Source organism: Vanellus vanellus, assembly GCF_965231255.1.
Source record: "Vanellus vanellus genome assembly, chromosome: 25".
NCBI classification, from domain to species: domain Eukaryota; kingdom Metazoa; phylum Chordata; class Aves; order Charadriiformes; family Charadriidae; genus Vanellus; species Vanellus vanellus.
In genome coordinates, this window is record NC_138930.1 from 3,536,878 (window position 1) to 3,558,057 (window position 21,180).

At 54.1% G+C, this 21,180-nt stretch overlaps 1 protein-coding gene across 2 annotated transcripts in view; it reads left to right on the top strand.

Annotated features, from left to right (window-relative positions):
- The first annotated feature begins 68 nt into the window (after positions 1–68).
- SH3GL1 (SH3 domain containing GRB2 like 1, endophilin A2) overlaps positions 69–21,180 on the top strand; it is a 28,962-nt gene continuing 7,850 nt past the window's right edge. For both annotated transcript variants that reach the window (XM_082495452.1, XM_082495453.1), the window contains exons 1-4: positions 69–198; positions 19,738–19,806; positions 19,911–19,983; positions 20,626–20,769. In XM_082495452.1, the coding sequence (XP_082351578.1) occupies positions 154–198; positions 19,738–19,806; positions 19,911–19,983; positions 20,626–20,769 (331 nt within the window). In that variant the 5' untranslated portion in view covers positions 69–153. The remainder of the gene's footprint in view (positions 199–19,737; positions 19,807–19,910; positions 19,984–20,625; positions 20,770–21,180) is intronic.

A 21,180-nucleotide genomic window follows, 5' to 3' on the forward strand; every position in this document is an offset into this window, starting at 1 on the left:
GCGCTCCGCCGGGCCGTTAGGGGGCGGGGCGGGGCGGGGCGGGCGCTTCCTGGCGGCGGCGGCGGAAGCGGCGGCGGCGGCCGGGCCGGGCTCCTGCGTGCCGAGGCGTCCCGCCGCCCCCAGGGTCCCTCGGCGGGCGGCAGAGGCGGCAGCATGTCGGTGGCGGGGCTGAAGAAGCAGTTCTACAAGGCGAGCCAGGTGAGGCACCGGGGAACCGTCACCCCCTCCCGCCGCCGCGGCCTCCGGGGGCGGCCGATCTGCCCCTTACCGGCTCTATCTCCGTGACTCCCCTCCCGCTGCTGCCTGCCCGGCCCGGTGGTGCCCTGATACCCGCCGTTATCCCCTCCCGGCATCCCGGGCCGCTGCCCGTCCTCGCCCCCCGGTGCCCCTGACCGTTGGTCCCTCCCGGCCCCGGTATGCTAGCCCGGCACCCACCGGTATCCCAGTCTCATATCTCCCTGCCCGGTTCTCCCGGTGCCCCCCAACACCCCTGGCTGTCCCCTCCCGGTGGCTCTGGGCCATCCCGGGGCCCGGTGTCCCGTTCTCCCCCGCTATGGCCGGTCCTGTGTGGGGCGGGAGCGCAGTAGGGAGCCACAGCGTCCCCGGTGTGTGTCCCTGGGATGGCCCCCCAACCCTCGGGGGAGCCTGGGGGGTCCCGGGGCCCGACCCGTACCCCCCCGGGGCGGTGACCCCAGCAGAGAAACGCATCCGCCGTGGACCGGGGGGTCCCGCGGTTTGGGTGCCGGCCGTGCCTGAGGTCCCCAAAACCAGTTCGTGTCCACAGCACGGTGGGGGGACGCATCCAGCCCGCTCAGCCCCAGACCCGCGCTGGCTCCGCGGGCGATGGCGGTGAAGCACCTCAACAGCCGAAACGCCCTTCGACTTTCTAAGCAGAGCTGGGTTTTCAGAGAAAATCCATGGAAGGTGGTTGCCATGCGGGGTTCGAGGTCGTAGCGGGGAGTCGCTGTCCCGGTAACCTCCGACGGCAGCTGCAGCCCGACCCCGGGAAGCTCCCGCTTCCTGGAGAGCCGCTGGCTCAGGATTTTGGGAGCGAGGGAGCGCGGAGCCTCAGCCCGGACGGGAAACGGCTGGGGGAACATCGGAAAAAACTTGTCAGATGTGGGATTTTTAGCCAAGCGAAAATCGATCCCATAATTGGCTTACACCGGCGGTAAATAGTGAGTTTATGTCATCCTAAAGCAAAGATGGTGAAGTGTGGCTCCTCACGGCTCAGGGGGCTGCAGCTCTTCCCCTCCCTCGGAGCGGGGAATCTGCTTCTCACGGGGTTCGTAAACACCTTCTCCCTCACCCTCTGCGTGAGGGATGGCCGTCCCCATCCCCCCGAGCAGAGTTATCCTTCCTTCAGCTTGCCAACATCGCCGAAATTAACAGTCGGGATTATTTTTTTTAATGTATTTTTAGAACGGTTCGGGAATCGCAAACGCTCCTCTGCTTCTCCCGGTCGCTGCTTTTCTACCCCTGTTTTAAATTTAAGATGAATTTTACAGAGCTCTACCACCAGACCGTGTTTTCCAGGCATAAACTTTAAACCCCTTTAAGCTCAGCCCAAGCGTGTTTGCTACGTGTGCTGCTTCGTTTCTTGGCCGTGTTTACGAAAAAGCATTTTGCTTAAACAGCAAAGCAAAATAACAAATTCCTGAAGTCATTCCCCCACCCCCTTTCTCGCAACCCCCTGCCTCCTGGGGTTTTTTTTACGACTTCCATGGGGGAAGGTTGTACTGAAAACTCAAGTGTAGGAGGATTTTGCTGGTGTGGATGTGCCGTGGTGGTGTCGCAGGGCAATTAGGGGTGAAAGCTCATCGATGAGTCAGGGGCAGCGTGTCTCTAAAGTCTAAATACCGTCATTTTAAAGCACCTGATGAAGACTTTCTTGGGGGGAATTACTGTAAAGTGAAATCATGTGTGGTCTTTGGTGTTTTTTTTTCCTGTTACAGGTGTCTTTTTTTTCTTAAAAGGAATCATTTTGGCTGCTCGCGGAAAAATTAAACCCGGCGTAGCTGTCCGGGGAGAAGTAATTTGCCCAATGCACGGACTTGGTGGCCCGCTCGCCTTGTGCGTGTGTGCACGTACCTCACTTGAGCACTGAGACTGCGTTCGGTGGCGAATTAAATCGGGAGATAAGGTGTATTTGCAATTGCGTCGTGTGTATTTGCAACGGCATCGGGAATTCTTTCGCGGCTCTTGTTGCCATGTGGCTTGGGAGCTGATTTAATCCGAAGCAGCCGGGTTTGGTGGTGCCCTGGTGATGAGGACATGGGTATCTACGCTTTAGAGATGCTTTAACTGGAAACTGGGAGTGACTGGTTCCAGTTTGGTCATTTTTCAGTCTTCTCCTCCTCTCCTTTCCCTTTCCACCCTCCTTCCCTTTCCCTCCACCAGTCCCACTCCTCAGCCACCCCTTGGCTGAAGCAGAGGAGGATTAGTTATTTTTTGGCTCCCTTAAAGCTATCGGACGCTGCCAAAAGCAAACATGTGGAAGATCTTTCCTCAAACGTTACGTTTCGTTCCACGTCTGTTGTTAATTGAAGGAAAACGGAGCCAGGACCGAGGTCTGCAAGGACCTCAGCACCGCTGGAGCGGCGGGTTTGGGATCCCTCCTGCCTCCCCGTACGACGAGGGGGCCAGTTCAGCCCTCTCAGTAGCCCGAAGGAGCGGGGCTTGGCTCGTGGGCTTCTGCCGTCTGATTCCTGCGTGCCCACGTCTTCCCTGGGTGAGGCAGCCGGGCACCCACGCGCAGGAGCAAGCTGAGATAGTATCCTGCAAAAAAAAAAACAAACAAAAAAAAAGTCACGCTGGCAAACGCTGCAGATGGTGAGCAGTTCTCTGTGCGTGTCCAGAACAGGTTTTGCTTGTTCACAGCAAAATGTTCTTTTTAAAAAAATTTAAAATTAAAAAGAAAAAAAAAAAAAAGCTGTAGAAAACGTTCTCGCAAAAGGAAAGAGGAGAAACAACAGCAGCAGCTTTAAGCTCCAGCGTCGTGAGCTGGGAGCGGGATGGGAAGTCTCTGCCTGCAGGTACGAGGTTGTCCAGTCCTGGGTACCATCCAGCCTTGGTCCATCAGCGTCCGCTCAGGAATTTGTAGGAACCTTGGGGTGTAGAAATGGCTTCATTTGCTTTTTATACAGACTGATGTAAATCCTAAAAGCCCGCAAAACTTTTCATTAACCACGGGATAGAGCAGCCTGCGCAAAGCTGGGCGCCTGCCTGCGCCCTTCCTGCGCGAAGAGAGATTTAGATAAGATATCAGGAAGAAATTCTTGGCTGTGCGGGTGGTGAGCCCCTGGCGCAGGGTGCCCTGAGAAGCTGTGGCTGCCCCATCCCTGGAGGTGTTCAAGGCCGGGTTGGACGGGGCTGGGAGCAACCTGGGCTGGGGGGAAAATGTCCCAGGTGGAACTGGATGATCTTTAAGGTCCCTTCCAACCCAAACCAATCTGTGATTCTGGTGCATGTTGGGTGTAAGTGGGTTTGTCACTACTTGCCCGCAGAGCAGCAGCCCTGCCTGGCACGGGCAGGTTTATCAGCCACCGGTGTGAAGGGACAAACCCTAGGGTGGAGGCACCGCTGTTGTCATACGGTGGTGGTAAACACGTCCCCTCCCTCGGTGACAGCAGGGCTGCCCTGGCTGGGATTATACAGCGCCTGAGAGTGCGGAGGCAGGAGGAGCAGCACACCCACTCACGGGGGGACAGGTCTAATCTGGGGAGGGGGTGTGCGGTGCCCTTTTCCGTAGCCCACGTTGGTGTGGTGTCCCCGTGGTGCAGCTCTTTGGGAGCTGCCCCGTGGATGTGGCGAGTGTCCCCCCTCTCTGCCCAGCGGGGATGCTCTGCTCCGGGTGGTCGTGGCTCGGCAGGTGACCAAGGCGCAGCAGCAACGAGCTTGCTGAATACCGTCATTTTGGGTATAACAGAGCCCTTCTGGGGACACGAGACCTGTTTTTCGATGCCGGCAGTTCGGCTCGGGGAGCAGCTTCAGCCCGAGCGAGGGAGAGCGAGAGAAGATGGCATCGCTTTCTTAAACCGGGCTGGTATTCAGCCCTGGGCGCCGCTGTCATCCCCAACAGGATTAACGTGCTCCCAACGCCTGTGTGGTCCAAGCCTAAACCCTGCTAGACCTGCCTGGGCTTAGGAACCGGGGTGGCAACCGGCGGCTCGTGCCCGGCTGTGTCTGGCGAGTCTCGGCCTGAGACATGGACCGGCGACCTCCTCTTCCACGTGTGAAGTACAAAAGCCATTTTCCAAGAGGGCGAAGAGGCGAGTGCTAATTAAAACCACCGAGCCCTTGACATTTCATGCTTTTTCCTGAGTTTGATGACTGCTTTCAAGGCTCCTGAAGATATTTTTGAACGTGAATAGCTACAGCTTGCTTTCTGCCCGGCTCAAGAGCCCGGGATGTGCCTCCAACAGCCATTTCAGCCCAGAAGGACCACAGAATTCCCAAGCTCCGTACGTCAGCGATGTACGCTTTCCGGCCGGTTGTTAATGAGCCCTAAGAGCTTCCTTCCCCCGCAGCTTGGCGCCCAGGTGCTGCGATGCGATGGCATCTGCTCGGAAGGCTGAGGCAGAGGAATCCGCTCCTAGAGGCGCCGCACGGGGACCGTTTGGTGACGGGGGACGGAGCGCAGCTGGCGGGCAGGGATGGCATCGCTCCTTTTTTTTTTTTTTTTTATTTTGGCCTTTGTGGTCAGTTGCTCTTGCTCGTGCTGGATTGGGATTTCCTTTATTTCTCTTCGGATTAGATTCTTTCCGCGGTGGCTTTGCACTCTGCTTTCAAATGTGGGTGGGTTTTTTCCCTCCCTTTTCCAGATGATACCTTTTAGCAGCTACCTTGTATGGGGTGGGTTTGTTTTGACGTTAAGTCAGTCCTTCTGGCATCTGGCTCTCGTGGGGCTTCCTCTTGTAGGCATGAGATGGCTTTCCGCTCGCTGCGGCTGGGCGGTGGGTTTCTCGGGACGTCACAGATGCTCTGTGCAGTACAGGATCTCCTGCTGGAAGAGAAATGGGAAGCACGGCGTGCGGGATAACCTTCCACGTGGAAAACCAAACCCACGAGGCTCCTTTCCACAGCCGGAGCTTGTCTGTGGGTGCCCTGTCGTGCCGCAGACGGTTTTGATTGTGCCTGCCCTCCAGCTGTAGCTCTCCGGTGGAGACTGACACACCCCGAGTTCATCTACACGTTTTCGCTCCAACTCACCGCTGCCGGAGTTTAAACCACGGATGGTGTGGGGCTGGAGAGGAGCTGCGGAGCCGGGAGAGCGGAGGGTCGCGCTCCCACTGCCGACCGTGCCGTGGGGCAGTTATTGCAGCGGCAGAGAGATCATAGACTGGTGGAATGGTTTGGGTTTGGTTGGAAGGGACCTTTTAAGGCCATCTAGTCCAACCCCCTGCCATGAGCAGGGACATCTTCAGCTCGCTCAGGTTGCTCAGGGCCCCGTCCAACCTGACCTGGAATGTTTTCTGGGATGGGGCAGCCACTGCCTCTCTGGGCAACCTGCTCTGGTGTTTCACCACCCTCAGCGTAAAAAAAAATTCTTCCTCATTTCCAAGATCTTCTAGATCTGTTAGATCTTCACCTGCTGTAGCTTTTTGGCCAGCGGGTGCGAGTTGAAGCTCTTAGGACAGTGCTTGTGCCCAGAGACATTAAACACAGCCCCCTGAGAGAGGCCTTCCTCTGCTCTGCGGTGGCATCAGAACTTCGTGCTGACTTACCTTGAGTCCTCCAGCAATTAGTAAAGCCAAGAGTGGACCTGAGATGGTCCATGAGGTGGCTTTTCTGCTTTGGCAGAGGCGAGAGGAGCGAGCGAGCACAGGCAGCAGTTGGGCAGGGTGGTGGGGCTGCCTGCCCCATCCCGGGGGTGAAATCCTGGGGAAGCCCTTGCTGGTTCGCTGGGACCAAGACTTTACCCAGGAGAGCACCCAGAGCTGCCAGTGGAGGAAACAAGCACCCGAGGGGGATTTGAGGTGCTATTTTGGGCTCACGTGTTCTTTTTGAGCTCTTCTGGTGAATTTTGCGCGCCCGTGCCCGGCCACCAGCGAGTGAGTCAGCAAGAGGAGATGCTGGGAGCAGGTCGCTCCTTGGCTTTTTTTGCTGTGGCGGTGGCTTTGCTTTGATGACGAAGGCAGAATGAGGACTGGGTGCTGCGACAGCACGGCGAGCAGTTAATTCCAGGGGGAGGTAGTTGGCAGTGTCGGGCTCTAAGTTCCTTATCTATAACTGGGAATTTGGACTGGGGAGTCCAGCGATTCTGCTGATTCCTGCCAGCCTGACCTTCCCTCCCACAGCACCTGATGTTTGCTCTATTAATATTAACCTGGGCTGGAGTCCCCTGCAGCCTCCCTCGTTTATCTTTCAATATTAATCTGCTCAATAATACTGGAGGAAAGCCGGATTTGCTGGAGCGTAGTGTGACGTCCCGCGTGCTCAGCTTTGCCGGCCGAGGTCCGTCCGGGAAGGAGTCGGATTCAGCAGTCAGCCTGAGCATCCTCGCCTGGCGCCCTGGAGCCCCGAGCAGTTTGCTGTTGCCGGAGATGGGTGTTTTAGTGCCGTGTGTGTTTGCAGATCCCACGTACGGCAGGTGAAAAAGCAGAGGAGGGTGCACGTACTCGACAAACCTCCGAGTGAAGGCAACTAGACTTCAGCGCATCCCTCTCCCAGCCGAGGTGATGACGCCTGAACGCTTGCAGAGATGCCTGCTGTCACGTCTAGCTAAAATGTCTGCGCGCAGGGTATTTTCATAGTAACTCCCTCTCCTTTTCTCGCACAATTCGTCGTCGGTGAAACGCCTGGCACGGCGACGGTGTTCGGCTGGTTAATCATTGTCGGAGCTGAGCTGGGCAGTACCGTAACAGAGCGGTTTTCAGCTTTTCTCGGGATTGTTCAGCCTGTCTGGAGTCGCGGGCTCATGTCTCTGCCTCAGTTACTTTAACTTGGCTTTTTTATTTCCTTTTAAGATCGCTTTCGCAGCCACTGGGCTCTAATAGCAACGAGAAATCAAATTCTTGCAAGGCAAAGACAGAAAACAAGAGGTGGAAAAGTCCAGCTCTCCGTCCCCTGCTGCGTTTGCTCCCCTCCTCGTTTTTAATGTCAAACGGGGAAAGTGTTATTATCCCGCGTCTGCAGCTGGGGGAATCTGGGACGCAGGAAGGATACGTGACTCAGGGCTGGGGGGGGGGGGATTGCACAGAATTAGGAGTGTTGATTCCTCGTCATCATCTCGCTCTGCGTGGTGATGCCTGCCCGCCTGCCTCGAGGCTTTCTGTTGAAAATTATCTATTTGTCTGTCTGTTTTCACAGGTTATGGGTGAACTATTGAAAGTGGACGGTGCCGAGGGGGATGGTTTCTGGATGCGGTGGAAGGAAATCCTTCCTCCCCCTTCTCCCTGCCAATACTTTCCTCCTGGGAAAGAGCAAAATAGGGATGAGATCAGGCAGGCTGGCTTGTAAAAGCTGATTCATTTCTTTAGCACTTTTTTTTTTTTTTTTTTTTTTCTGCCTTCTCTTCCCCCAGCCCTACATATGCCAGTGCCTTTTGCCAGGGCTCACAGCCCCATCCAAGCCCCGGGTGGTAAAACCGGAGGGACGGCAGCTCCTCCTGCCTGAGACTGCGGAAATACCAACGTAAAAATCGCAACTACGGGCTGCCTCGGTGGGCTCGGTGCCCCCTCGGGGAGGGAATTTGTGTGCAGTGGGGTGTGAGGGGTTATTCCAAGACCTGAGCCTGCTACAGCCTGCATCCGTGTTGCTGTCCCTTCTGGAGAAGGCTGCTGGTCTGCGCCCTTCCCGAGCAGGATGCCAAACTCCTGAAAAGACCAGAAATATGATAAATCTGTAATCCAGAAGGTCTTGGGTTTGTAACGCCAGCTGAACTCATTCGCATGGAAACTCAGTGATGCATCTAGACACTGATGCTGTTTCATAAGCCTCCCGCGTTGCGGAGGGCTGCGCTTATGGTCCTTTCCATCTTTTCAATTGCGCTGATTAAATCATCAGCCTGAGCTGTGAAGTCGGGGGCTCGCAGCTGGAGCTCCTGTCAACGGGGGTGACTTTTCCTGCAGATCTGCTCCCTCCTGAGCTGTGTGTCCCCCCTGCTCTGCCACGGCTGTGTGTCCCCCTCCTCTGCCACGGCTGTGTCCCAGCACATGGACCAGGTGAGCCTGTGCAGAGCCGAAGCGGATGGGGAAGGATGCAGGCTCGTCGGGCTGGGAAAGCCCCACAGCATCGCTTAGCTTCTCTTTTCATAAGCTGCCGTGTGACATGACTTAGTTCAGGATTCGTCCCCTCTTGGCCTCTCCCTGTGATTATAAAAGCAGTAATTAAGTTTTCTTTTAAAAAGGTTTCCTCTTCCTCTTCCCCCCGCCCCCCCCATCCCTTTCGTCGGTGATCCCATGGCTTTCAGGAACGGTTCCTGTTGACGGGAAAGAACCATGTTTGGCCCAAGCTTGAGGAGAGGGGATAAATAAGCTGCTCTTGGGATCCTCTCCAGCAGCCGCATGGTTTCGTTGCCTGATGTGGGTTTTCCGACAGTGCCTGGGGGTGCCGGCGAGATCTTCAGCTTGCCAGAGCCCAGGCAGGGGTGTCCGCGTCGCGCTGGGGCTGTCCCAGGGCCGGGGGGGGGGACGCACACGGTCCCCCTCAGGTCCTGGACCTGCTCCTCTCGCAGCAGATGGAGAGTCCATCAAGAATCCAGGCTGCTCTTGCTTCCAAGAAAAGCCTTCCCGCCAGTGGTGTGTGTAATTAGCTTTGTTGCCGATATCTTATTAATAGAATGTCTTTTTTTTTTTTTTTTTTTCTTTTGAAGCCACTGGGAATTTTAGAATCTTCCTATCTCATATTAACTGGCTATTAATAAAGTTCATGATACTGTCACTAATTAGATTGCTTTTCAGCTCAAAAAAAAAAAAAAAGTTAAACACATCTCCATAATGAAATTCTGTCTTTCAGACGGAAGATAAAATTTGCATGATTAAAGCTTTAAAGGGCTTTTTCTAATTGAGAAAATGCTTCATAATTCATCCTAGAGCTTGAAAACCCGGCTGGCTCTTCTTGTTGGCCCAGACTTTATTCATCGGTGATAATTTATTAACCGCTTTCTTGAACAAATTTGTTTTGGCTTTACAGGACTAGCTATATTTAACCTTAATCTTGCCACCTTCGTGATGAAAAAGGCAGGAAAACGGTGAACAATTATCTATGTACAAAGCAAATCCACTGTGTAAGACGGTGCTGTTCTTGCCAAAAGGGGTTTTCTCCCCCCCGCAGGTCGTCTTCGCTTTATAGCTCCGTGGTGGAGCAGTTAGAAAACATCTTGTTGGTTGGTGACGCGTGTCTGCGCACATGCGTTTGGGCAGATTTAGGGGGCGTTGGGCAGGCACAAATCTGGAGCGCCAGATGTTGGGGTAGTTACTCTCATCGTAAAGCTCCTCCTAATTGTACCAGGTGAATTTTAAAAGACGAGGGAGTCTGTACTTTTATGCTTCACAGGGATAACATCGTCTAAATATTCTCTACCTGAATTTCTGGTACGCCTATTGCTCGGGCTGCGGGGCAGAAAGGCAATTGTGGTGCGTCGATAGTGGCACCTGCAGAGTAAAAGCAAACTGCAAAGAGCTGGGAGGGTTGTTTCCCCCCCCCCCTTCCCCATTTAAACCATTCTGAAATGAGTATTAGCAAGCGTTAACGACGTGCAGCAAGAAAAACGCTGCATTGTCTTGCATGGGCTGGAAGCGTGACAGGACCGGGCTGTGGGGAGGGTTCCCGTGCAGAGCTCTTGGAGGAACTGATGCAGGAGCAGGAGTTTGATCTGGTCCAGCACGTCGTCGTCGCCGGATTGCTCCCGGCAGTCTTACGGAGGAGGTTTGTTCACTGATTCCCGCTCTGCTTTTCCTTAGGATGCTGTGCACTGGTCTGATAGCCACCAAGCTTTTCCTAGTATTCAAATTAACAAGGAAAACGCGTGTTTATAGTGTCCTCGATTATTTCTCTCCCTCTTTGATGTTTGTGTACACTGAGATATCGCTGGGTCCGCGCTGGAGTTTTCACTTGGCCAACGCTCTCCGTGTTAAACGTGCTCTGCATGGGGCTCCTCTGCCCCCTCCGACTCAGGAAGAGGGGTTTTGCCTTCCCTTTGAGGGCGTTGAGCTCCTGCCTGAGCTCAGCATCTTTTTCGATCTCCCTTCTATCTGTAAACCTGCCTGGGAACTCGCCTGGGCTCTTCCTGAGCTCACAAACGCTGTCTGCCACCCAAAACTGAATGCAGCCGTGACTGCGCTTTTTAGGTAATTGCTCTACGTGTCCCATCAGCCTGGTTTGGTCTCGTCACGCTGCAAATCCGGAGGTTCTTCTGCCTCCTTCCCAGTTCCTTGATAATCTCCAGGCTCTGTTGCTGTTTTGTTTTGTTTTTTTTTTTTTTTTCACTGGATGATGCCAGTTCGTGTCGTGTGCCCCGGGGAGGTGTTTTTTTCATCTCTTTTGGTTTGCGCAGGAGCAGAAATCCCGTCTGCTGCTTTTTTTCAAGCTGTCCTGTGGCCATGGTGTCTCCCCCAGGGACATACAGGTGTCCTAAGTCCTCCTGTCCCTTTTTCCAACCCCCTTGCCTTCTGTGAACCCCCTAGGAGCGGCGTGCAGGCGGACGCTCGGGGCTCATCCTCGGAACGCTGGAGGCCGGGACTGCTGGGTGCTCTGCCTCGCTCGGTCATCGGCGCTTTGCAGAAGAGGAAACCGAGGACTGCAATTACGAGGAGGCACTTCTAGTGCTTTGTACTCTTATATCCCATCTAATGAGCGGCTCTGAGTCTCAAACGCGTCTTTTTTTTTTTTTTTTCTTTTTTTTTTTTTTTTCCCCCCCCTGGGTCTGCGGAGGTGGGGTGGAGTTGCTGAGGAATGATGGCTCAGCAGCTTTGCGAAAGTCAGGCCGTGATTCACTAAAGCTCTTCTGCGATAGGAGGTCGGGAGGTTGGGCAGGAAATCTGGATGCAAGGCAAATATTCCACGTTTCCCCTCGGTTTAGTGAACTTCCTCTGAATGGCTGTAGTCGCTGCAAGTGGGTGAGGAGAAGGGCATTGCCGGGGAGAGAGGAGAGCTGCTGCTTTTTTCCTTATGTGTTTTTGTTTTCCCGGTTAACTTGACCCAATTACGTTGATTTTTTTTTTTTTTTTTTTCCAGCTGAATAGAAATTATGTCTCATTTGGTACAGAGCGTGCGAGAAGTAACTTAATAAGAGGAGAAAATATTTATGATGCAAACGGCTGTGTCTGACTGTTGGGAGGTGCCCCCTTCCCCGCAGCAAGAACATTTCGAGTGTCTCCCCGCGGTGAGAGCTGCCTATGGAGACCTTTCTCCTCCGGGGTGAGTCTGTTTTTAAGGCAGCGTCGTGCCCTTTCGGCGGGCTGGCCCGTCCCTGCCTCGGCGTTAGCCCGGGCAAGCCGAGCCGTCGGCTTCTGCTCGAGGAGGGAAGGAGGCAGCGTCTTTCCCCTGCTGGCAGCGTTCGCTTGGGGAGCACCGAGATGAGCACAGAGCCTCGTAAACAGCCATCACAACCAGGATTTTAAATACTATCGTCCTACAGACAAGGAAAGGATGGATCCCCCGAGCAAACGGGGGGTGACCGCATTGCAGTGCATGTATATGCCCTTCTCCAGCCCGAGCTCTGCCAGTGTGACCTGCTGGCTGCTGCTTGAGTTACTTTTTTTTTTTTTTTTTTTTTTTTAATTCATGCTGTCCTTGTTCCTCTGAGCCCATCTGCTGGATGGAGATGAGTCATTCGATAGTGCTTTGAGTAGGTGATTTGACAGGTGGCTCCCTAGAAAGCTGTCTTTGCATGCGGCAGCTCTTTCTTTGCGGTTTCTATATGATAAGATTACAACCCGAGGTCACTTTGAAGGCTTTCTGCCTTGTCGGGAGCGAAGGGAAGGAGCTCTTCATTGTTCTGGGTTGACCTTCCTGCTCAAAATCAAGGCAATTCCTCCGGCGTTGGGTGGAGAGCGGCTAGATCCCCATCTCAGATGGTGAGGGGGTGGAAAGCTGGGTCTGTTTCTAGACACGTTTTCCTGGTGCACGTGTCTGGAGGTAGCGGAGCACCTCTACGTGCCTTTGCACGAGTATGTCGGTGGCGAGTTTCGGATGGGACTGGCCCTCCTCCTGGAAGGTTGGGAACAGGAAAAACAAAGGCAAGAAAGCTCAGGAGAAGATTGAGGGCTGGATAACAGTAAAAATGCTCCCGCGAGCTGTTTAGCAGGGAGACCAGACAACTTAGGAGGCTGGTGGAGTGACCAGGTGCCCCGAGACAGGTTAGATCAACGGTAGGGCTGATGGTAGGGACCAGAGGGGCAGGAGGGCGAGAGCTTCGGCTGCCGTTCCTCTTTCTCGGGTTTGTCCAACGGGGATGTGAGAAATGGTGAGACGGTGTCTGCCGAGTCACATCCACCTTCTGTTTTTAGCTCTGCTGCTAACCTGCTCTTGACAGTAGGCAAATCGCTTCCTCTCATGCTCTCTCCTCTTCTGGCACTTGTCAGTCTTCTCTCCTGGTGGAGTGGCGGCTTTTGGGGTGAGAAAGTCCAGTGGATGCTAAGCCACCACGGAGCTGCTGGGTGCCTCCAGTCCCCCAGCTCTTCGGAGCATGGGGATCTGCTAGGGAACGCGCCTTCCTCTTCATCACAAGGCTAATGGTAATTGTTCATCCCCTGTTCCGCACAATAAACACTTAGATCTGTTTTCTTCTCGTTAAAGTAGGTCAGAAGTTGCTCAGAATAACGTGCACTTTGCTGTGGGCGTGCCGATCTCTCCTGAAACCGGGGTGTCCGCTGCCTCTCAGCAGCGTCCTTCCTTACGAAAGGATGCCTTCCATTTTTAATAAAAAAAAAAAAAAAAACCCAAGAAAAACCTAAACCAAAAAGGCTTAAAAGCCTCTAAGGAGGCAGAATACAGTCAGATCCACAAAGCTAACGTTGAACGGACAGAACGGCAGGGCTGGCTGGGGACAAAAGGGGTGAGCACAGCATCGGAGCTCTCGGTGGCTTCGCATCATCTGCGGCTGCTCCGTGGGAACCGGCTGGTCCTCTCCTCCCAGTTCCCAGCCCCGTGGTGACCGCTGCGGCTGGGAGCTGGAGCTGGACCCGAAATGCCGAGGTCTTGACACGACATACGCTCTGGATCCCGACTGGTGTCTGCTGTCAGACCAGCACCTTCCAGTCTTGCCTCATTTCCAAGGATTACGCCAGGAAGGGTGACAATTAACTTTTAATGAGACACTTTGCGTTGGCGCAGATGGGCAGCGCATCCGAGCCCAGACATCTACAGAGGATCGCCATCGGCCTTGAGTCACCTCCCAGTATGGGCTGGTTCTGCAAGGAGCCTCCGCGGCGGCACTCGGGGAAGACCCTGGGTGTTTTCTGGGTGCTGCAGCTGAACTGTGGCACCGCTGGGCTCCTGCCTCTCCCGGGCACTCCGTGAGAAACAGAGTGTGTTTGGAGAAGGCTTTTTTGGGGCTCTGCAGCCCCGCCGTCACCAAGCCCCACTGGCTGCCCCCAAGCGACTAAACCCATTTGCTGCGCATCTATTTTGCAGCTTAAACACACACGCGGCAACGGAGTAAATTCGCACGTTGGCTCCGTGGAGCTGCAACCGCCCGGCTGCCTCTCGCTCTGTGACGATAAAGCTATCGGTGAAGATGACCGAAAATTACACTTAATGCCAGGGAGTCCCGCCTTGCTGAGCTGGAGCAGTGGCAGTGGCTTTATTTAGCTTTTTTGGAGCAGCCCATAGATCTGTGCCACTGGGCACGACTGAGACTGGGCGCTAGCGATCCCAGTTAGCACTGGTTTTCCTTAACTGCTCCTTCTACGTGTCCCTGCCAGGCTGTCGTGTTGTAGTTGAGCTGTCTTCATCTGGGATTCAAAACATTTACGGCACCTTTTTTAATTATTTTGTGGGCTGGCTTTTTCCACTGGACTTGCTCTTTCCTCACCAAGGGAGCCAGGGTAGAGCTGTTTGTCTGTTTGCTTGGGTTTGGGGTTGTTTTGGTTTGTTTGTTTGTTTTTTTTTTCATTTATTTCTTGAAGGGAACTTTCTGTTGAGAGGTGGAGGGTGGTGGGGAGGAAGAGGAAGGCTTTGATACGCCAGCGTCTGGAGGGAGAAGGTTTTCATTCCACTGCAGGCAACTGTTTTGAGTGCAAGGATGGCGTATGTTTGATGTGTTATAAATAGGGCTGACTGTTTGCTATGGAAAAAGAAAGCAAAGTTGTTGGGTTTGCTTTAAAAAAAAAATAGGTTTTGTGTTTCTCTTTATATGTTTTGCTTGTTTGAGGCTGAGGGAGTTAGGGGTAATTTCCCAGTTTAAAGCATCTGAAGGCTAAAGAGCAGAATATCAAAATCGGGAGTGCAGAATCATAGAATCACAGAATGCTTTGGGTTGGAAGGGACCTTAAAGCTCATCCAGTGCCACCCCCCTGCCCTGGGCAGGGCCACCTCCCCCCAGCCCAGGTTGCTCCAAGCCCCGTCCAACCCGGCCTCGAACACCTCCAGGGATGGGGCAGCCACAACTGGCGTGTAAAGTCCCATGGGAAAGCTGCTTATTAGCAGAAAACGACACCTACTTATGGTGGGGTGTGCTGCAAACCTGCCCTCCTCCGGGTTTTGAGGTGTTCCTCAGCTGGGGGGGAGTTTGGCTGATGGCATTTCCCCTCTCAGTTTGTCGTGAATTTTACTGATGATGCTGTACAAAAATCTCCCTTTTCTTTCTTTTTTTTTTCTACTCATCTTTCACACCTCTGCCACCAGCAGCCCCTGGGATCGACGCAGCGAGGCCACAGTGCGAGAACTGCCCATCCCATTGCTCCGAGCTGGGACTGCCCACCTCTTCTCGGGGAACAGCCTCATCTACTGCTCACAAAACCTCTCCCGGTCTTCTGGGCTCCTAAATTTATCCAGGCGCATCCTGGCCAAGCACTCCTGCCACGTGGCGAAACGTGCTGGGCATGGGCTGTGCTCCGGGCAGGAATGTTAATGGAGGTGATGCTGCAGCCAACGACGAGAGAAATGCAGCTTTGGGGTGGGAGTGGGTGTGTCAGGGTCCTTCTCCAGACCCTTGGGATCTGTTTGGGTTTCGGTGATGGCGTGGGCAGCACCAAATGACTGATACCCGTCTGTCTGATCCGTCTTGTTCACGTAAGGATGCCCAGTGCAGTATAGCAAGGAATGGACACTCAGACTTCTTTATTTGCTGTGAGTTGTCCTGGAGCTGAGCGGATGAGATGAAGGAATGGTGGGTTTTGAGGAAGGGTGTGTGGATTTTGTGCCGTAAGTCGGGAGCGGCCGCGCAGCCCTCTCCCTTGTCCCCGAGTTACGTTTCTCTCCCACTCCCAGCTGTAAAAAAGAAGCCCTCTTCATCGCGCCTTTCTTCCCCCTCTGTGTACACATACCATTCCTGCCTCTCCCCGTAGCCAACCTCCCGCCGCAGTAGTTACTCTAAACAATAGGTCTTTCATTTCCGAAGATCTTCCACCGTCCGCAGCCCTTCGGTGGGGTTTGAACAGCGAGGGGAAGTCGGGATCGTTCACGTTCCCACGCCCCTGCGAAGGAAAGCGATGGAAACCCCCGTGAGTCAATGCTCTTTCAAAGGAGGCCGCAGGAACTCCGAAGCGTGGTCAGGAGCAACCCGGCGGTGGCAAGAAGTGGCCGTAGCCCGTCCCTCTGGATGAGGTCTGCAGGTGGAGCAGGCTGGATGCCGTGCTCCTGGAGATGCTCGCTGGGGTGGGAGCCACTGCATCGCGCCACGCACCAGCCTTGAATTAAATGCACCTCCCTGCTCGCTGATCTCAAGTCGGAGCTATCTAGGGCATGTTTTAACTGCCAGCATCCTTTTAATTAAACATGGCTGGGAAGCGAGGGATTGATTCCTGGCTTCTCCATTGGCGTTTGCGTGCAGCGTCTGCTTCGGCCCTCTTCCCCCGCCCTGCGGCGTGGTTTGGTTGGGATTCCAGGTAAACAGCCGTCTCGTTTTCGTAGCAGTTTTTATCTCGCTGGGCCACGACGCTCAACTATATCGCCGTGTGCTAATATTTGCTGTAGGAAGCATTTGGCTTCGGCTGCTGCGGCGGCGGAGCTGAGGGCTTCTGCTGTGTCGCTGCGGCAGGGCTCGCTCCAGGTTTAACCTTTTAGTGTCTCCCCCGACCTGGCAGGGCTGGGAGATTAAAGACACCAGAGAGTATAGGCTTGTTCTCATCTTTCACGCTGAGACAGCTGATGCGCTTCAGCACGAGCCTGCACGAGAGTATTTGGGCCACTGAATTTGGTTAACGATTTGCATGTCTTGCCTTGCACCGTCCTTCCCCTGGGTTCACATCCGTCTTGATTGCAGAGGTGAGGTTCCCCAACCAGGGGAAGACGGACACATCCCATGCCTCCTCCTGGCTGCCGAAGCAGTAAAAGTACAGAAGAATTGTCACCACATCCTCAAAAAAACCCCTGAACCGCTTCCCGGAGGAAGCTGTGCCGGGATGTGCACCGGCAGCGTTTCACTGACCCGAGTTCACTGAAGCCACGTTACGGGCAGCACGTGGATGCTTCTTCCTTCCTCTCCCATCCTGCAAGCGACGGACCAGCTTCCCGGTGAGCGTGATGCTCCCCCGGAGAAAGTCAGCCGCCGACTTGCCAGCCTTCGCAGGCTTTTTTACAGTCAGCGTGCTGAGATGCACGACGCGGCACTCAGAAATTTGGCTCCCGGTCGCGTCGTGAAGCTCTAGGTTAAACAAGGAGCCGGCGAGGGCTTCTCCTGGCTCCTGGCTCGGCTAGCGCCGGTGGGGGGGAATCTGCATTAGTTTGTCTCCTTGCTTGACAGATTTGGGGATAGGGAGGGAGCCGCTGCGGATGACACGCAGTCCCTCCTTCTTTCCTCCCGCGATGAAGCCTCCCAGTTTAATTAGAGCCAGCAGGGAGAGAACCTCAATCTTATTCTTCCTTCGCAGCAGGGCACCAGTAGCATTTCTTGGACGTCAAAAGGAGGATTAAATTAGTCTGTGAGCGAGGGGAGGGGGGGGGGGAGGTTGTTGGGTGGTTTTTTTTTTTTCCTCCTTCACATCTCTCAGCTCTCTGGGAGGGTGTTAAGCCTCCAAAATCACTGTGGTGATCGATGCCTTTGACATGGCATGCGGTCCCCGATTACGGCAGAGCTCCCTGCCAGGGGGGGTATTTGCAGCTTTCTGCGCTGCAAATCCGTGGGTGGATGGGTGGAGAAAAGTGGGAATAGAATTGCATGGGATAATTGTACCCTTCCCAGGTGTATTAACAAATAAAAGAGCTTTCCGGAGGTGCAACCTTTGCGAAAGTGATCCGTGCCACTCTGGGGCGTGCGGCAGCCCCTTTCCCCGGGACTTTTGGCAGGGGACAGGCGATGGCAGCCGGGAGCGAGTTGTGCTCTGCTGAGCCTGCCCTGGCAGGCAGAGCAGCTGCTTCCTGGGGTTGGCTTTTGGGGTTTTGTTTTTTTTTTTTTTCTTGTTTTCTAGACTTGGTGTGTCTCAAGAGGAACGTGCACCTCCCCAGCTCGGAGCCGGCTTGCCGGGGTGTGCGCTGGCACCCCAAGCAGGGAGCCGGTGTCCAAAAAAAACTCAAAAAAAAAACCCCAAAAAATCAAGCTCAGGTTGGTTGCCCAAATGCAAGAAGCTATGGGGTGATCGTACCCTTTTGAGCCTGCTTCGTGTGCGGGGCTGGGCCATCCTGGCATACTCTTTCTGGGTCCTGTGAAGACCTTATCTGAGGTTTAAGCAGGAGAACGAAATCCACCGCTGAGCTGAGCGAACCAGGAGAGCCTCAACCCTTTCCTTTTCCCCCAGTGTCTAAACGTCAAGGGTGAACTGCAGCAATCCCTCTTTGTCTGACATCTCGGGTCCTCTGCTGAACTGTGCTTCCTCCGAAAGAGGGGGGGGGGGGGGGGGGAAAGGCTTCCCTTGGTGCAGCGAGGCCCCGAAAGGTTCCTGCCTCATTTGTCAGCCTCGTTGAGCCGTCGTTTTGGCCCTGCAGTGATTGATGCTGCGCGGCTCCGTGCTGAGCACTGGGTTAGAAGAGCTCTCGGTGCTCCCCAGCCTCTTCTCCGCAGCGTCGGCGCTGCCTCGGCGGCACTGAACGATTGCTGATGTCTCCCCACCGAGACGCAAGGACATTATCAGTCGTGGCGGTGCTCCGAGCAGCGATGACGTTGGTGTTCAGCGCCAGAGCCTGTCTCTGGGCACTCTGAGGGTCTTTGAATATGCGCTTCTTTTCTTTTTTTTTTTTTTTTTTTTTTTTCTCTCTCCTCCCTATTTTGCAATCTGGAAATGGGATTTTGCTGAACCGCTGAAGTTCTTGTTCTTCTTCGTGATACCAGGCGTTTCTTATGCATGTGTCCTGCTTGGTGACTTGATTTTGGGGGGCTGAGCACGGCACTGTCGGTGCAAGCCCGTAGGGCAGAGGGGCTGGTGGGGTGTTTCCAAGGGCTTTTGAAGCCAGATAATTACCCAAAAGGTTGGGGTTTTTCCCCCCCCTCCCTCCTCCTCTTCAAAAAAGGAACCATTTTGAATCCCCATGGGAGCAGGAGGGTTCCAGAGGAAGAAAGACTTGATAAAATCAAGTATTTGATGTTGAAGTAAACAAACCTGTATTGTTCGTCCAGAACTGGACTTTTGACTACAAACGGGAGGAATCCTGGCAATGCCCCGCAGCAGGCGTCGAGTGCTTGGGACTCAGCGCCTGTTTCCTAGACCGCTTTTGATGTCCGTATAGGTGATTTGCTGTCCATTTGGACCAGTTTGGGTCAAAATAATGGCTAATTTTGGCTGATCCGGATGACCTGCATCCCCAGGCGCTGCCTTGCCTGCACCTGGGGCTGGGAAGGAAATTTTCCTCCCCGTTTGGGCTGTGGGGAAGGGTGCTTTTTAGGTGGATTTAGGGAAGCGCTTCTTATCTTTCAGCCCAGGCAGTTGAATGGTGGGGGTTAGGGAGCAGGGGTCTTTTCTTAGACCAAGCAATATTTAGAAGAAAGCTGATAAGCCCTTCACGCAAATAGCCGAAAGCAGCCCTGTCTTTACAGCTTGTCAAACATCGCACCTTTTCGCTAGTTTTAGAACAGGCGTCAGAGACGCTTTGATAAATGGATTTGAAAACTTTACCGTGGCTTCCGCAGATCTCTTTATTCTCCGCTTAACAAAGAATTCAAACCCCCCCCCCCCCCCCAGTGCCCCAGATCCTGAGCTCCTCCAGCGTTTCCCCTTGGAGGGAGATGGTTTAGGGCTTTGGGAGGTCTCTGCTCTCTCCAGACTCTCTTCTGGCGCTGGCTGCTGAGAGCAGAGCGTGCTCCTTCCCTGTTTACTTGCATTTTGCCATGTGTGAAACCGAAGCCTTGGCTCAAAATGGAGTCGAGAGACAATTTTGCTGCTTGCTTTTTCCAGCGAGCGTTGGAGTTGGAGCCGCGTGGTGGGATTTAAAGAGCTGTGTAGCTTCTGTCGGGTGAGGAACATCCTGAGTGAGCCGTGCTTTGGGAGGGTAGGGGATGCTTGGATTTTTAACAGGGCAGCGTTAGCAAAGAGCTACATCTTAACATGCTGTGGGCTGTTCCTGCCACCTCCTTTCTCTTGCAGATGCTGTTTGGATCACCCCCCTTCCCTTTCTGTCCCAGGGACTTACTGCATGAGGTATAAGGGGCTTTAAGGAGTTACTACTGCACCTGATTCCCCCTCCCTTCTTCTTTTTCTGCAGCTGGTCAGTGAGAAGGTTGGAGGGGCTGAAGGGACCAAGCTAGACGATGACTTCAAGGAAATGGAAAAGGTGAGTAGGGAACAAGAGGAACGTCTAAAATCGCCCACATAACTCCTTTGTGACCTTGCCAAAGCCCTGAGCTGATCATCTGGATCGTTTTGTCTTTCCTACAGAAAGTGGACCTGACCAGCAAGGCAGTGACAGAAGTATTGACCAGAACAATAGAGTACCTCCAGCCGAACCCAGGTGAGTGCCTGGATCTCTCCTGTCCCGTTCCCTCTGCCCCCCCAGTTTTCCAGGGAAAGAGGCAGAGGGGGCAGAGAGACATCAGAGAGAACCCTTTTGGCCCTGAGATATTGGTCACCAGCCCACAAATGAGGTCAGGCAACTTGGGTAAAGATCCAGATGCTCCTCTTGCCCTGTGCTGGGTTCCTGGGCTGCAAGACGCTGCTGTTTGCTGTCGAACAGTGAAAGAACGGACGCATCTTTGGCCTTGGACCTAGAGAGGCCCTGAAGGGGACTCATTTTTCTTGGGGTGTCCAGAAAAAGTGGTATCTCCGGGCTGGGTGACTGCCTTTGTAGGCATCACCTCTGGAGCCTGCTGTCCTGCCGTGCTTCCAGCCAGCTCGTTCAGAGAGCACTCCAGGGACTATGGGAGGGCTGGGGAAACTCCTTTGGCCTTCACTGGTGAGCTGTGGGGAACTATTTTTGCTTGCTGTCTTGGAAAAGAAACTTCTCTTTTCGTAGCGAATGGTATTTCTGGTAGATGAAGACAATAGGGCTTCTTGGCTTTGGGTGTAGCTTTAGAAAAAAAAATGTTGGCAGTGGCCAGCAGCTGCTGGCAAGTCCGAGTAATTGCAAACACGGCTGTGGCTGTTCCTGTGCCAGCTTCCAGAGCCAAGCTAACCATGCTCAACACGATGTCGAAGATCCGCGGGCAGGTGAAGAACCCCGGCTACCCGCAGTCAGAAGGGCTGCTGGGGGAGAGCATGATCCGATACGGCAAGGAGCTGGGCGAGGACTCCAATTTCGGTGAGTGTCCCGTGGGGTTAGCTTCCCCCTGGGAGCGTGCGGATGAGATGGCAAAGGCTGCTGCCAAATTTCCAAGCTGTTATTCTAAATTCTGGAAGGGCTGTGTGACCTTTTGCATCACCTAACAGTACTGGGGGCTCTTAAAAGAGGTTTGAAGGCTTCCACCCGGGGCGGCAGGGAAGGGGCGAGCAGAGCCCCAGTGTCCTGCATCCCAATCCGTGGCATCACGTGCAAAACCACCTCTTGATGCTTTCTGATTAAACACTGAGATCAATTTGTATGTCGGAAAAAATGCTTCCTTGCTTCTAAACTGAATATCGGTGACGTGGAAACTAGATTGAGCGAGATGCCGAGTTTTACGGTGCCGTTTCCAGCTACAGCCCTGCTATAGGGAGGCTGTGGCCAAGAAAT